General features: G+C 49.5%; 2 protein-coding genes, 1 long non-coding RNA gene and 1 pseudogene across 5 annotated transcripts; 2 read left to right on the top strand and 2 right to left on the bottom strand.

The window, feature by feature from the left end:
• Nucleotides 1–4414: 4414 nt before the first annotated feature.
• On the bottom strand, nucleotides 4415–9078 carry LOC105913905. 3 transcript variants are annotated; one of them, XR_001163415.3, is made up of 5 exons: nucleotides 7645–7761; nucleotides 6811–7494; nucleotides 5614–6476; nucleotides 4672–5351; nucleotides 4415–4429 (listed from the first exon to the last, which is right to left on the bottom strand). It is a non-coding gene; the product is annotated as an uncharacterized LOC105913905 (long non-coding RNA). The 3 variants fall into 3 exon arrangements; XR_002676481.1 differs by lacking the exons at nucleotides 4415–4429; nucleotides 7645–7761 and adding an exon at nucleotides 8819–9078 and having other exon boundaries at nucleotides 4598–5351; XR_002676480.1 differs by lacking the exon at nucleotides 4415–4429 and having other exon boundaries at nucleotides 4628–5351.
• On the top strand, nucleotides 5360–11363 carry LOC101754272 (beta-amylase). Its single transcript, XM_004957881.4, is given in 10 exon segments — nucleotides 5360–5491; nucleotides 5654–6052; nucleotides 6171–6335; nucleotides 6796–7059; nucleotides 7238–7447; nucleotides 7567–7806; nucleotides 7898–8064; nucleotides 10286–10356; nucleotides 10724–11019; nucleotides 11129–11363. Coding segments are annotated over 10 exon segments (1962 nt in total). The 5' UTR covers nucleotides 5360–5440; the 3' UTR covers nucleotides 11228–11363.
• A 272-nt stretch (nucleotides 11364–11635) lies between these two features.
• LOC101755079 (54S ribosomal protein L24, mitochondrial) lies at nucleotides 11636–14510 on the bottom strand. Its single transcript, XM_004957883.3, has 3 exons — nucleotides 14193–14510; nucleotides 12380–12831; nucleotides 11636–11954 (listed from the first exon to the last, which is right to left on the bottom strand). Exons 1-2 carry the CDS (start codon nucleotides 14390–14392, stop codon nucleotides 12408–12410), a joined length of 624 nt encoding a protein of 207 aa, XP_004957940.1. The 5' UTR covers nucleotides 14393–14510; the 3' UTR covers nucleotides 11636–11954; nucleotides 12380–12407.
• A 1188-nt stretch (nucleotides 14511–15698) lies between these two features.
• LOC101766187 overlaps nucleotides 15699–16408 on the top strand; it is a 1160-nt pseudogene continuing 450 nt past the window's right edge.

A 16408-nucleotide genomic window follows, 5' to 3' on the forward strand; every position in this document is an offset into this window, starting at 1 on the left:
TTGGCGTCGTGCCTCTTTGGAGGCATCGTCTCTAGAGATCCATCTTAGTCGATGGCATTCCTGGTCCATTAGTCATGGACAGCTGCAGCCGGTGGCGACAATTTGCCGTATGGCAAGCTGGACGGGTGTTGCCGAGGCCATGTGGAGGCGATCGCAGTTACGGTGGCAGCCAGGGGTTGTCGCATGGTTGTCAGTCTTGGCCGCTTGCAGTGGACCACGGTGGCTGACGTTGCTTGGCAACGGCCAGTGCAGCGTGGGATTGCGTCGGAGGACGGCGCTTGCGGTAACGGTATCGTGGGACAACTAGGCTTGTAGCAGACCGCGGCAGATTGCTCAGCTTGGTTGGGCTACCTAGTGCAGTACATCATCGGAAGATGACGCAAGCAACTTCTCTAGCTTGCTAACATGGAGGCGGAGGTTTTTGCATGGGTGAAGCAACAAGACGAAGTCGACCTACGGCGTCGGCTTGGCTGATCGACGGAGATCTTGTGGAGCGGGGCAACATTGCTCACCACTCTGACAGCAACAAAAAAAATGGATCCTTGACATCGAGTACTGTGGGCGTGGCGAGGCCCCCACGCATGGTGTTTCTTCGAGGCGACGAGAGTGAGGTGAAGTCCAACGGCGGATGCGGCGAGGTCCCTGCGCGTTGTGTTATCGTGGTGGCGACTGTGAGGCAGCTTGCAAAAGGTCCGGATTCGATGGTATCACTCTGTCAGGTGGAGTGTGGTGTTGCAGCTGCACTACAACGGAGGATCCCGCATGGCGGTAGCCTTCTCGGTGGGGTGCAGTTCGCTTCTATTGGTTTCCTGTCGACACCGGGCCACGTCTGGAGGTTTCGACGAAGTATGAGCGTGGATGTTGGTGGGTGCCGCCGTGGCGAGCGGAGTGATGAGGTCGTGTTGATGTCCCAATCCAATTGGCCGGGTGTGGCAGTTTTTAAGTTGTGTGGCTACCCGCGTTGATGTCCCAGTTCAATCAGACGAGTCTGTTTTGTTTTTCTTTTCTTTTTCTTTCCGATCTGAAACTCCTTTTTTAATATAATCGACAGCTCTTCTGGTTGGTTCTTTAAAAAAAAAGAGTCGAGTAGTTGATAGAGAAAGATTGGTGCAGTACCTCTTTTCTTTTGTTTGAAACGCGCAGCCTAAGAAGAAGAGGAACAGACGTCGCCAGCCTGCGCCATCGCCGTCCGCGGCACGAACGTCGCCTCGGAGAGCTCCATGTACGCGACCCTAACCGTATTTGGCTACTGGCGAGCTATAGACACCAGCACGTGCCACCGCCGACGCTGCTGTGGGAGATATGCCCGCCGGAGGTGGGGCGCGCTGCGGGCCGGAGGAAGCGGCTGGGAGCGCGAAATCGAAGGAGGGGAGCGCGAGACGCACGGCAGCAAGGCTATCGGAGCTTGGTGGGTGGCATAACAGCGTCGCCGGATGCCACGGCCGTCGGCACCGAAACTTTTGCAAAACAGCCCCTGATAGTTTCAAATAGCCCCCGGTTTGGATCGTGAATAATAATCACGATCCAAATATTTACAAATTGATCCCTAAACTATACATATAATCTCCTAATTTATATCATCATTAATAATCACGATCCGATTATTTACATATAGCTCCCCTTTTTCCAAACAACCCCCTTCTTCTGGATCGCGATCTGAATATTTCGAAATGGGTCCTGATTTGGTATGCCTTCCTTACTTCCTGCCATCCGCCGTCGGCCGCCGCCGCCGCCATGCTTCCGGCCCGAATCGCGAAGCTCCTTCCCCTTCTCCAGTCCTAGCGCAAGGTATCCAATCCGCTCCTCTTGACCACCCAGTACAGAACAGGAGGCGCGATTCTCGGCGTCCGAGCCGAGATGAGCGAGCAGCCGCAACTTTTCCTCGTATGGAGCCCGAGGCGGCCATGAGCGCGCCCGAGGAGCTCGTGCGGCAGGCGCTGAGCACCGGGTGGAGGGAGGGAGGGGATCGAGAGGTGGCGTGCGAGAACGCGCTGAGCAGGTACGAGTGTACGACCGGTCCGGGTACAACCAGATGCTCCGCAACACGCGGCCCAACGGCGTCATATGCCCCGGCTGGTGTTAATAACCGGTCCTAAAAATTTTTGAAAAAAATTAAAAAAAGCTGCATGCGCCCCACGCTCACCGGCCGTCCGCCCTCAACTCCGTCGCCCGTGCCTCGCCTCTGCTCCGCCCCGCTTCACCCGCGCCCGCCGCCACACGCCTCCGCCCGCTCTGCGCCGCCACCCGCCCTCGCCCCGCTGCCGCTCCTCACTGCCAGTGAGGGGCAAGCAGAGGGGGAAGGGGAGGGGAGCAGAGGGGGAGGGGGCGGGAGCGGGAAAGGAAGAGAGGGAGGGGAGGGGGCGCCTGCGCGAGAGGAGGAGAAGGAGGAGATAGGAGGCGCCGATGGAAGGAAAAGGAGAGAGAGGAGAGATATTAATGTGGAGAGAGAAGGGGCGCGTGGGAGGGTCTTTTGTCCCGGTTGGAGCTACCAACTGGGACTAAAGGCCCCTTTTGCCCTGGTTATCTTTTGTCCCGGTTGGAATTTCCAATCAGGACAAAAGGGAGGGCGTCGGTGCCAGATCTTTACAACCGGGACTAAAGTCCCTCCCATCAATATCGTTTTGGTACCTCATTTTTGACCCGGGACTAAAGGCACTTTAATCCTGGGTCCAAAGTCAACCGGAACAAAAGGAGTTGGATGGAAGGTCAGTTTTCTAATTGTGGATGGATGGAGGGAGGGGATCGAGAGTTGGCGTGCGAGAACGCGCTAAGCAGGTACGAGTGCACGACCGGTCCGGTACAACCAGATGCTCCGCAACACGTGGCCCAACAGCGTCGGATGCCCCGGCTGCCGGCGGCGACGTACCTCCGGCTGTCACCGACGGGGTGATCGGCAGGATCGAGTGGATATTCGGGTAGAAGCAGCGTTTGGTTTCGTTCCTTCAGCTGCGAGCTCGCAACACACAAGACGGCCAGTGACGCACGCAGGTGCGCGAGTAGATAGTAGCCTAGTAGGAGCATCTAATGGAGACGTGCACGCATTCCGGCCCGGTGCACCGGAGCAACAGAAAATAATGCGACTGTCACGACGCTGATGAGAAACTGTACGTGCTGCGTCAGGGAGACGTGACTGAACAACTAGCGAGTGTGTTCACTGGACTGTGTGTGGTACGCTTGCATTGCAGTTTTTCCCATTGATTACTCGACCAAGACAAGCTGTCGGGACGGCACGAATTGAATGGCACCACGGCATGATTGGGGAACGGCTATTGCGAACGTGCCGAAATCAAACGTGTCGTATTCGTCATAATTTATGCCCCGTGTTCAAGGACGTGGACTGTGCAACCCGCAGGGGCTGGCCGTTTGAGACGCCCAAACCGAATGGTTTCTCCCAACAAGTCCTCGTGTTTCAAATGGTCATTTCACACTTTCACCTCAAATTCGGTTCCGCTTTGTGTTGGAACACTGAACACGTACGCGCGAGAATCCATCGTGTGTAAAGATGGGGATGGTGCGGTTCGATCCAAGATACTGCATATGGATCGATGGGGCGAGTGCGGTTCGCTCCATGGAGCAACCATCCCCATCTTTAATCGTGTGCCTCTGTGTTAACATGCCAAGGAGCCGAGTCCGATTCGTACAGGCCACTGGAGCCGGATAGGCACGGGACCTGATGGGGGGGGGGGGGGGGGTTACGGTCCCTGTCCCCCGGATCGTTGCTATCATGGCATCAAGACGCAATCCGAACGCCCGGGGATACCGATCGAGGGAGTTACGTGTTTGCGCTTGATCGTGGCGGGGAAAGCACTGACCTTCCAGACCACCGGCGACCTCGCTTTCGGCCGTTAATGGCGCGGGGCCTCGCTGACGTGACGAGGCGACCCGACGAGCATCCATGATCCACCAGCGGGAAATGATATCGTTTCGGAGGTCGGTAGGGTTTCACTCTCACCTCTTCAGGTGACGGGAAAACCACCGACCGGCCGGCCGGCCGGGATCTCGACAGGCCGCCACTCTGGCTGGGCTGGTCGAGAAGACGGCAGGCTCAACCGGAAGCCCAAAAGGCCCAAAAGATATCAAAGCCTTACTATTTTCTTCATCAAAATATAAAAATATCTGTAGTATTTCCTGAGAAAAATAGTACCATTAATTTGCCGTTGGAAAACATATGTGTGTGCTCATACTTGTTATATGATATACTATAAGCATACCGCTGTGTTAAACATGTTGCGCCTTTCTTATATAGATTAGCATGCACTTGCCGCACAAATATTGTGCAACAGATGGAAATCTTTTGAGCTGAAACACGGATAAACGTATGAAGGAATGAATCAGTTGAGGCTCGGTTTGAACCTGGAACAGGTTGCGGCAGTGAACGAGCATCCAGGCCGCAACAAATTTCTGTTACGCGCCCTCACACGGCAGGTACCTACAACGGAATCCGTTCCATGGCCAGCTGTGAGCCAAAGCAAGAGATCGGGCCATGAAACACAAAGAGTGCACGCATGGTTGTTTATTTTGTGGATACCAATTTCAGACTGAACACGGCAAACCAGTAGACATATAGCTGAATAAATTCATAAAGGACATGGGAAACTAACAGGCATGAATCCTTACCAAAAATAAATAAAATAAAAAGCATGAAATGAAATATACCATGTAGGTACGTACCTAGGCATCCGCCCCAAATCCTCCGGACCACTCACGGCGGTGGGTTCAAATACTTTTACCACCCCAAATACCATGCAGGTACGTGGCATGTTCATATGCTCTACATGTGCTATATCATGCAGGTACGTACCTATATGACGTGGCATGTTCATATGCTATCCAGTACTAGCATATGAACATGCCACATACCTACATGGTATAGCAGGTATCCACGTGGTCCTTGATTTGAATCATGCAGATATTTTTGTAACCCTACTTTTCTAGTGCCATTTTCACTCTTCTGGAAACATACTTTTACCATGGAACGTGCGAGGCCTGCAACTGTCTGCTGTAACATTAGCATCAGACAGCATGCACATCTGACAACAGCATAATCTGCTGTGCTCGGCCTTCAGTAACCGGAAAATATAAATTCTCACCGGCCTTCAGAAGTTCAGTACAATTATTGGCAGGCTCTTCAGGCCGGCGAATCACGATGGTAATCCGATTATAGCACCATTAATGAGAGGTTCCCAGCTCGGGGTGGTAGCCAAAATCATCAGTTCACAGTTCACACAGTAACAGCGCACCTGCACCCTCTTCCTGGGGGACAGCAGCTTGTACCGGCTGAACCGAAAGTGCGCCGCTCCCTCCTCCAGTCCTCTCCCTAGCTCCCCTGTATAAATAGCCCCCCAGGCTCCCTGCAACATTCATCAGCCCGAGCTCAGTGACCACCAAGCAGAGAGCAAGCCAGTGGGTGTTCCGACTAGAGCATAGCCAGCCAGCCACAATGGCGGGGAACCTCCTAGCTAACTATGTCCAGGTCTACGTCATGCTCCCGGTAAGCTCAAAGCATCGTGCAATTATTAGCATGCCACTACCAGTAACGAACAAACGAAGAGAATGAAACGGGCCTGCCATTCCCAGAAAGGAAACATGAAGCTGGATGATTTCTCAACTAACCTTTCTTGTTTCTTCCGCTCTTCGTTTGAGGAACGTATAGCTGGATATCATCACCGTCGACAACACGTTCGAGAAGGCCGACGAGACGAGGGCGCAGCTGAAGAAGCTGACGGAGGCGGGCGTCGACGGGGTCATGATCGACGTCTGGTGGGGGCTGGTGGAACGGAAGGCGCCCGGGGTCTACGACTGGAGCGCCTACAAGCAGGTGTTCAAACTGGTGCAGGAGGCCGGGCTGAAGCTGCAGGCCATCATGTCGTGCCACCAGTGCGGCGGCAACGTCGGTGACGTCGTCAACATCCCGATCCCGCAGTGGGTGCGGGACATCGGGGAGGCCAACCCCGACATCTTCTACACCAACCGGAGGGGGACGAGGAACATTGAGTATCTCACTCTTGGAGTGGACGATCAGCCTATCTTCCAGGGGAGAACTGCAATTCAGGTTAGCTGAGTTGAACTCTCTTCAGTCTAGCACATGCGGCAGAACCATTTATCCTTGGCAAAATCAAGTTTTCTTGTGATCCTGATGTGCTATCTTGGGGCATCTCTGTCTGTGACAGTTGTATGCTGATTACATGAAGAGCTTCAGGGAGAACATGGCAGAGTTCCTGGATGCTGGTGTCATCGTGGACATTGAGGTCGGACTTGGCCCTGCTGGAGAGATGAGGTACCCCTCCTATCCACAGAGCCAGGGATGGGTGTTCCCAGGAATCGGAGAGTTCATAGTGAGTACTCTTTCCAGAAATAAATATTCTTCCACCTTTACTTTAATAAAATGAAGGAGATATGTCCCTGTGATGCGCCTTTCCCAGGCAGAGATGTCTAATACTCTAATCTTGGCCCCAAGGGTTGATCTCCGCTGGAAACTGTTCAAAATAAGCAAATGTTGCAGCAATTGCAATCAAAAGAAATGGTTGTATAAAATAACAATTTCAACTTGCTAGGCCAGAACGGCCTTGAAAACGTACTGTTCTTTTGAGAAAAGTGTCAGAAGCAAACCCAAGACCGCAGTTAAGGACAAAACCAGAGAAATCAAATGCTTGCTAAACTGACAATTCAAGGAATGGAATAAAACAACTACTACCAAATTTTATCGATATGCCATTACAAGCAGACATAGGACTGCACTTTAATAGCAACAATATAACTGTCACTAATAAAGCAAAAAACAAATAAAATATGCAGTGCTATGATAAGTACCTGGAAGCAGACTTCAAAGCAGCAGCAGCAGAGGCTGGGCATCCTGAGTGGGAATTGCCAGATGATGCTGGGGAGTACAATGACACTCCCGAGAACACCCAGTTCTTTGCAGAAAATGGAACATACCAGACTGAGAAGGGAAAGTTCTTCCTCACATGGTACTCCAACAAACTGATCAAGCACGGTGACAATATCTTGGATGAAGCAAACAAGGTCTTCCTGGGATGCACAGTGCAGCTGGCAATCAAAGTAAGTACAATGGAGAACAAACCAGCCTAGAATTTTCCATTGATTTCAATGTGTTTGCTTAATAATAACATATGCATAAGTTTCAGCCTTTCAGGTGAACACAAAGTAAGAGATATCTACACATATATGGGCGAATCTGAAACACAAAATATGACATGCTCCAATATATCTTTTGCAGATCTCTGGCATACACTGGTGGTATAGAGTTCCCAATCACGCAGCTGAGCTCACTGCCGGATACTACAACTTAGATGACAGAGATGGCTACAGAACCATAGCACACATGCTCACAAGGCACTATGCTTGCATGAACTTCACTTGTGCAGAGATGAGGGACAATGAGCAGAGCTCAGAGGCAAAGAGCGCACCTGAGGAACTGGTTCAGCAGGTACCAAGACCATTAATTGTTGCTTCATAATTTGATGAATTTTTCTCCTATTAATAAATACAAAGGCGCTTGTCAGTCCTCACAAAAAATATTATGGTGCAAACCATAAAAACTGGCAGGTGCTGAGTGCTGGGTGGAGAGAGGGCCGAAATGTTGCGTGTGAAAATGCACTTGGTCGGTATGATGCAACAGCTTACAACACCATCCTCAGGAATGCAAGGCCGCAAGGCATCAACAAGAATGGCCCTCCTGAGCACAAGCTGTATGGGTTCACCTACCTCCGAGTATCAGATGAGCTGCTGCAGGGACAAAACTACACCACTTTCAAAACTTTTGTCAGTAGAATGCATGCTAACCTGGTGAGTAACACCCTTGAAAATCAAGACATCCATAATTGGACACATTTATGTTTGCAGCAACACACTGACAAATATACAAAAATGGTTTCAGGATTATAACCCACAGGTTGATCCAGTTCCACCTTTGAAAAGATCAAAACCAGAGATACCAATTGAAGAAATCCTAGAAGTAGCACAGCCAAGATTGGAGCCATTTCCCTTCAACAAGAACACGGACCTACCCGTTTAAACATCCTATGGTACAATATACAGGAAGGAGTACGGGGAACTTTTAAAATCAATAAAAGCATGAAATAAGCCTATTGTCGAACAATTGGCTATAAACTAAATAAACTGCTATGCTCAGCAGACTACAATCATGTATTGCGCCAAAATTGTGCTGTCAAACCTGAGGTTGGATGCTTTTCTAATAAGCTGTAATACCCTTGGCCCTCCCGTTTCTTCATGTATTTGAGATAATGAATAAAAACGTTGCAGTGTGGCTTATTTGTTGTGCCATTTGGAGAGTATGAATGGTTCAGACGTGTTTCAAACACATGGCCAATATCGTCACTATAAAAATAAATCATTAGACAACATCGTGGAAAACACCATTGATTCACGAAAAGGAATCAATACAAACCTACCATTAGTGCATAGAACGCTCATCAGTACCTCCATCTATCTAACGCAATCTGGAAGCTGTTTGTTGGAGTTATCATATTTCGTAACCATCATGTTTAGCAAATCACAGAAATACACCCACAAGGGGGAAAAATACGCGCCGGATTCCTACTGCTAGTTTTACTGAAATTCTCACATATCTATCCGTGCCAGATTTCTTACTGCTAGTTTGATACTGACAAGGTAGGGCGGTCCTTGATTATCAATTTAGCCACGCATATATGCTCGATTGAACGATGATGACATGAATGACGTGGTGCTCAGGAGTCACGATTCAGATCATGAACTGCGTCCTCCCAACAAAGGTGTGGTCTGAACTCTGAACCTGGGAGCAGCGCGGCCGACTAACCTGCCTGATGCCGTGGGCTCGGGGTCGGGAGGAGGACCCGGCGCGCTGCCGGGACCGACGATTTGACGAGCAGCACGCATGCCCCTTCTCTCTGCGAGCTGCGTGCCCAGAGCTCGCCGTCGAGCCCAGGCGAGCCAAGCAGCGGAGGCGGCGGCGGCGCCACCGCAACCCACCACCGTGACTAGTCTGGAGGATTTGGGATGGGTTGGACCGTTGGTGTCGTCAGCGGGCGGCTCTCGCCACGCGCCACTCCCCCCTGCCTGGCCCGGGGTATATTCCCATCCAACGACGACGACGACGACGGTTCGGAACACCAAAGCCCAAAAGCTGAAAAGCCCAAAGGGATCAGCAGCGAATGGCCCAAGCGCAATGCAAATTTCGTTGTTTGTCTACGCACGCAGTTGTAGTTCGTTTTTCCAAATAGCCCCTCCGTATTTTAAAAAACGGGAAGAAGGCTTGGTTTTGCGGTTGATCCTATGCTTTGGCCTGGCAGGATTATGCCATTTGAGCCTGTTCGGTTTGACGTGAATTATCATTGTTTTGAGAGGGTGGTAAAAAATTAAACTACATTTTCCTACAATTCCAACTGCTACGCAACCGAGCATGCGCTAAGCATCCACTATATCATGATGGCTAGCAATCCAGCTGAGCGACATGGTTAATGTTAGTTCCGTTTTAGGCTTCGTGTAAAATGACAGTTTGAAAGGTATAAGGATTTCAAAGAGAATGGATAGCGCCTTCTGCTTCTAGGAGGTTTGCAAGGCCAAACATGTTCTAAAAAGATATCGTCTTATTCTCCAACTGAAAGTCTAAAAAAAACTACGACCTCGAAAGTGCCAATTGAGAAAGGATTGTTTTGACTTTTGAGCCATTCAATTGGGTACTTTTTTGGAAGGTGTACAAGTGGTTTTAGTGCCAGAAAATTTTCGGTACAATTGGTTTTATTGACAAGGCATTCCTTTGTGCTCAATGGATCTTGACTGCTAGTCTGCTACTACAGACTACAGAGTACAGATCAACCCAGGGCGGAGAGTGGTCACGAACACTTCCGGACACGTGGCATCCCTCCATTGGCAGTGGCGCAATCCAAATGGAGGCCTCAAGTGATTCACGCGGCCACATGGCGTGCACACACTGGCCGCCAACTTATCCAGTCAGATAAGGCCGCGGCGGCAAGCGACGCCACCACGTCCGTCTCATATATTTTTTGCCACGCTGCCACTGGAGCCCGAGACTGCTCCACCGAAAAAGCTCCCTCCTGACTGCTCCACCGAAGAAGCGTGGAAGCGAAGCCAAGGCAGCTGAGATGGCACAAGCCATGGCGTCCATGACCGGCCTCTCGCAGGGCGTGCTGCCCAGCAGGCGCGCCGCCAGCAGGGCTAGGACGGCCGTCGTCAGGGCGTCCGCCGACGGCGAGGCCGGCCGCCGCGCCGTGCTCGGGCTGGTGGCCACCGGCATCGTCGGCAGCGTCTTCTCCCAGGCGGCGCACGCCGAGGCCGTCAAGACCATCAAGATCGGCCCCCCGCCGCCGCCCTCCGGTGGACTTCGTGAGTGCCTGCCTTGCCTGCACCTCAGAATTGATGTGTAGCTTCAATTCCATAAACTTGCGTCCGCATCTTCTAGGTACCATATAGTATAAGATTATAAGATTTTGATTATTTTTTCAAGATCTGTATTTCCTCAAAAAAAAAAGGCATCAACCTCTGCATTTCTTGAACAAATTAAAAATGGTGTCGACCCTTGTAACGATCATTGATAGTAAAGCATAGCCACTGATCCAGAGTGAAAAAACCAGATGTACAAGCAGATTATTTTGTGCAAAATTAGCGCTATAACTCTCGGAACACCGCGTGATTGTGGAACAAATCCGTCTAACGCATCTGCTTCTAATTTACCATGGCGCAGCCGGGACCTTGAACTCTGACCAGGCCAGGGACTTCGACCTCGCCTTGAAGGAGCGGTTCTACCTGCAGCCGCTGCCGCCGGCGGAAGCCGCGGCGAGGGCCAAGTCGTCGGCCCAGGACATCCTCAACCTCAAGCCGCTCATCGACAAGAAGGCGTGGCCGTACGTCATGAACGACCTCCGCCTCCGAGCCTCCTACCTGCGCTACGACCTCAACACCGTCATCGCCTCCAAACCCAAGGATGAGAAGAAGAGCCTCAAGGAGCTCACCGGCAAGCTCTTCAGCACCATCGACGATGTAAGCCATGCTGCCATTGAACTGAGAACAATTGGCCAATAACTTTTTTTCTCACTTTTTCACCATAGCTATGGAAATAACATGTAAGCTTCTCTTCTCATTTTGGCAGCTTGACCATGCGGCAAAGATCAAGAGCACCCCGGAGGCTGAGAAATCCTTCGCGGCGACCAAATCCGCGCTCGATGATGTTTTCGCCAAGCTAGGCTAGATGGAATATGATGGGCTGATGGCCATGTAATTTCAGACTTTTGTGTTTGTTCATATGGAGCCGGCAATGTACCATTTCCTGTTGATATTTATCAACATGCACTTAACTATGATGCTATCCTGAGTCCTTGACCGTACAATTCCAAGCAGATGCAAAAATCAGAAACCAATTCTAACAACAATAATTCGTGATCCACGTACATCAGAAAATGCGTCAATTTGTATTTTCTGTCTAAGGAGGCAAATATTGGTCATGAGATAAGTAGCAGCATAACAACAAGCATGCAAGTTCATAATAATTGATCCCCCAAAAATAAGCTGCACCAGATCTTTTGGCACTACAAGCTAAACTAGCGAAGCATTCATTTTGCTTACTTGCAAGCAATAACGAATAGGAATGTAACAGAAATGAGCTAGGATGTCAAGCGTTATTATTTTGACAAATCAGTTGGTGCGGCAGCTGCAGAAAATAGAAAATTCTACATGATAAACTACCCCGATCAGGCTTTCGAGTCTTAAGTATCCAATGATTGTACAAAATTTCCACCAAAATAATGAGTGCTTGCAACACCAAGATGTTGATATCTAAGAGAAATTGGCTTAACATACACTGCTACTCCCGAAAAAGGGGTATAGTTACCACACAAGAAATTTTCCCCAGTTTATATCAAGAGTAAGCCTTCCATTATTTTCCCAGGATCAACCAATGTGTCGTTGCCTCCTTTTAGCTGTAAGAAAAGAAGCATTTCAGCTCCATTGTTACTTTGGACTACAAAAGGACTGCCACATGCATATAGGAGGCATGAACTCTGATGTTTGACAGATAAGGCATCTAATGCAGCAGAACAAAATTCAAAGTATATGATATCTGCAGAAACAGTAACCACGAAGACTCAATTTCATCTGTGTGATTTACTATCAAATAAGAAAGGCTTCATCTATCTGAGAGACGAAATAATGCTGCAGGTACATCCTATCTGGATCAACAAGGAACCTGAAAACAGCCGTTTTGCTAATTATAAATTAATGGACTTTGAACTTCATAATTAAGGTTCGTCTTCGAGAAAATCCACATCTTGGGTACAGACAAACAAACTTTCAAAAGCTTTAAGTGATGATTATTGCAGATAGAAAAGTTCAGAATCACACTTACCATTCAAGACAGGTGCAAAGGTTCAGGCTCAGACTTTAGCAGCAGCGTCAGATACCTCTTCCTTTGTGTCTGTGACTTCAGTTGTTTGATCTTTACCTACTTCTAACTGCCTTTGCTTTGCCAAAGCTCTTCTTGCCTCCCTACGGAAGTCTCTCTTGGCAGCACGAACCTCATCAAAGCCCTGTTCAATCTTAGCCTCTTCCTCAGGAGGGAAGAAGCCTACTTCCATTTCAGCCATTTCTGAATACATCTTTTCAATCTTTGCTTTCCACACTATCCCCATCTCAGTATCCATTTTGTTGTAAGGTGTCTTCAGGAGGTATTCATCTATACCACCAGCTTTGTCAATGCACCGAAGTGCATGTGTGGTAACCTTGACTCTAATGTGACGATCATGAATATAGCTGAAAAGACGCTTGTCCTGAACATTTGGCTTCCATGTTCGCCTTGATCTAAATAAGAAAAAAGGCAATTCAATCAGAAGGTTATAAAAATAAAATTGTATGTTCAGATTTGCATGCTACAAAAAGATATTTCCATCACTACCAACATATTCTTAGGAAATGTTATTGCCCTGTGGGAAGTTAATTACAAGGGCATCATTTTAATGTGCTACTTCAGAAGCACATACTCCCAATGTTAAGATTTAGAAATCTACCACTATAGTAAGAAAAGGTAATATGGTGCAGATCTTAACATTATCTCTTTCAAGAGATGGAAGTGTAGAGGCCATAGTAATTCCCACAAATTTATAGTTGATTTAGCAGATATAGTATTCCAAGCGTAGAGGTTATGTGAATGGCACCAGAGACCCAAATCAATGCAATTCAGTGATTTGAGTTCATCAAGCGGATGAGAATAGACATTGACTTCACAAATACCATCGAGATAGGTTCCTCCGAAAAATTATTTAAAAAGGTGGAGACAAAATGCAAAAAAAAAGATTGGCATATTATCATTACATAATGAAAAGCAGATGAATCATACGGTACCATTGGCTGTGTTAAAACAGTGATTCTAAGATCATGACATAATGGGATTGCACGGCTATGGGATTATAATTCACAACATCGCTGATGACTTTAACTTAATTTGAGTGCATCATGAAAGAATCAAGTGGTGCTGCATTAGACGGATGCAGCAACATGCTGGCACCTCAAGTCCTCAACCACCATTTCAACAAATTACTCTAACAAAAGGGAGTACAAAGGAGGCCTGACCGCATTAGCACCATACGGTATGCATAAATATAATAGACTAGCAAATTTATTGCTTTGCACAGACCAGAAATTTTGTTGGTTTGGACATTCCAATCACCAAAGAAATATGATCCAAACTATCAATGGCAAATGTTCCCAAAAGTGTCCGATTCAACCATCAGTTCTTCTAATGAAACAGGAAGCAATAAGGAAATCTGTCTGGCTAGACAAGTAAAACTACCAAGATGGTACCACGCAGGACCAGATGGGAGGCGGCAACTGAACAGTTCAGCCTTGCTCTTCCAGGTAGAGCTCACCCTACACAATTTTACTCTCTAGTTCTATGAAATTTGCGCATTTTTTCCGGAGACCAATTCTTGAGCTATTTGCTTCAGCCTTGCATCCAGGTCGATATATCCTAATTTCTCATTGCAGGCTGAAATCACACTCTTTACCATTCAACCCACCAAGTATATACGAACAGACTACACTCAATTACGAAACATTAATCCACATTTCGAAAACTGAATTTCTCCAGACAACATCTACGCGCACGGATCAGGGACATGGGGGAGGGAAATGGATCGCAGAGGTGGAGAGGCGAGATGGCTCACTTGTTGCCGCCGTCCTCGGAGACCTTGTTCCCGAACTGGATGTGGCGGCCGGCGAAGATTCCGCGCTTGGCCCGTCCCATGACGACCTTGCTGTCGGGGAGCATGTCCTTCACCGACTTCATCAGCTCCGCCGGCAGCTTCCCCTCGGCGCCCACGCGCCGCACCACCTTCTTGTACATCTCCTGCGCACGGAACGACATCTTGCCCCCCTCCTCCTCCTCCTCCGGCCCTCGCCCTCTTGCTTCAGACGGCGGCGCCGGCGGCCGGTTGCGTCGCGAGGTTTTGGTGCCTAGGGCGCTGCAGTGCTGGACGAGAAGGGGCTTCCGCTCGGCTGGCGCAGCTAGGAGGGCTGCAGAATTGGGCTTTGGGCCTTTCGGCCGTGTGGTGGCTGGGCCACTGGTGCATCATGTCTACAGACCCCGTCTATCTGGGCCTGATTGGTTCCCCGCGAAATTCTTTTCGGTCAATACTTTTTAAATTTTTTATACGTTTCCTAATTTTGGCTCGGGTGTAAAATTCCCAATCCCAACTATACCAGGCTACCAGCTGTCAAGAACGCGGTATTACCCAAGGAAAAAAATCCATTTTACTACCCCTATCCACTTTATCCGCTTAACAACAAGCACCTGACTCCCCTAACTGTTTCATTTGGTCAATCTATCAGATCTCTCCTTTTGGTTTTCTCGATGTATGAGTTGAATTTTGAGTACAAATTTTGTGAGCAGATATAAATTATGTAAAAAAATCTGTATTTTGAAAGTGTGTTTGAGGGTATAGGGACTTAAATGACCTCCAAGCCAAGTTTGGGAAGCTAGATCTGCATTTTGAGAGTACGGGAATCTAAGCGACGCAGCCGAACAAGTTTAAAGAGCGGACATATACTTTATTCTTATATATAAATAACTAGTAGATGGTTTTTCCTCAAGTCCTCATGTTCTCTCGAAAAAAAAAATAATTGGAACATGAAGTCATGGAGACTTGATAATACGGCTATGGGGACTTGGCCGCTCTCATCAGGCAGGGTTATGTACTCATGTTGCTTTTGCGAGCAAAATTAGTGGGCTCTTCGCCACGTCTGACGTCTCATTCATCTTTCATACCAAATCGACCCATCATTACACAGCAATCGATGAGGATACCACGCATCTGGAGTTCTAGTTCGGACAAAGGAAAACCTAGTGGCTAGTACGCAGGATTTTCCAAAGCAATTTTCTGGAGAATGGATGGCATGGCTTTTGTGGAATACACAGATCGCAGATGAGCACGCCGCCGGACACGGCTTCAAACAAGCGTGTGCCTACCGATGTCACCCGATGCACTGTACTGCCCGCCTGTCTGTGGATTGTTGATGATACGCCATGGAGGATGTCGGCCGAGCTTAGCCTCAACGTCTCTCTTTTGCACTCGGCCGGCGCGCGCGGACACCTGGTGCCTTTCCGCAGTGCTCGTGACGCGGAATGAGTAAAGAAAGCCAAAGCCGAGGGGGATAAAGCCAAAGCGCGAACATGGAAAGCAGAGACCGACGGCAGGCATCTCTGCCTCTCTCGCACTCCAGTCCATTTCACTGTGACACTGCACGCCAGCATCCCAAGGCACAGGGAGAGGAGGTCAGGAGGACGGAGAAGCTGAGCCATGGCGAGAGTGGAAGCCGTGATCGTCTGCCTCCTGGTCCTCGCCATGGACGTCACCGCCGGCGTGCTCGGGATCCACGCGGAGAAGGCTCAGAGCCAGGCGAGTCGTCTTTCTCGGGGTCTTTTTTGAGCGCGTGTCTGTACCTGTGGCTGGCCGGCTCACCTGGCTGTGGTTGCAGGGGCGGCATCTTCGGATCCTGTTCGTCGAGTGCCGGCAGCCGGTGCGTCGGGCCTACGAGCTCGGCGTCGCGGCGGCCGCGGTGCTGGCGGCGTCGCACGCCATCGCCAACGCCGCCGGCGGCTGCGCGTGCTCCTGCTCCGGCGACAAGCTCCGCCGTTCGTCACCCAACCGCCAGATGGCGTCCTTCGCCCTCGTCCTCACATGGTACGCGTCACTCCAGCAAGTGTAAATCTTGCTCTGGAAATAAAACCTCGGCTTGCTTTGGTGACAAGCGATTTATATTCTTGCCGTGTCGGCTGATGATGTTGGGCAGGATGATCCTCGTCGTCGGCCTCGCGCTGCTGGTCCTCGGCGCGCTGCCCACAGAGCACAGCTGGCGAGTGCGAGTGTGCCGCGCCACCGGT

This window comes from Setaria italica, chromosome II, assembly GCF_000263155.2.
Source record: "Setaria italica strain Yugu1 chromosome II, Setaria_italica_v2.0, whole genome shotgun sequence".
Classification (NCBI taxonomy): Eukaryota; Viridiplantae; Streptophyta; class Magnoliopsida; order Poales; family Poaceae; genus Setaria; species Setaria italica.

Excerpts from the sequence above, each read along its gene's own strand:
- LOC101755079 (XM_004957883.3), bottom strand. The coding sequence starts at position 14,392 with ATGTCGTTCCGTGCGCAGGAGATGTACAAGAAGGTGGTGCGGCGCGTG. Across the intron at positions 12,832-14,192 it reads TCCGAGGACGGCGGCAACAA|ATCAAGGCGAACATGGAAGC; the intron begins GTGAGCCATCTC and ends TTTCTTATTTAG.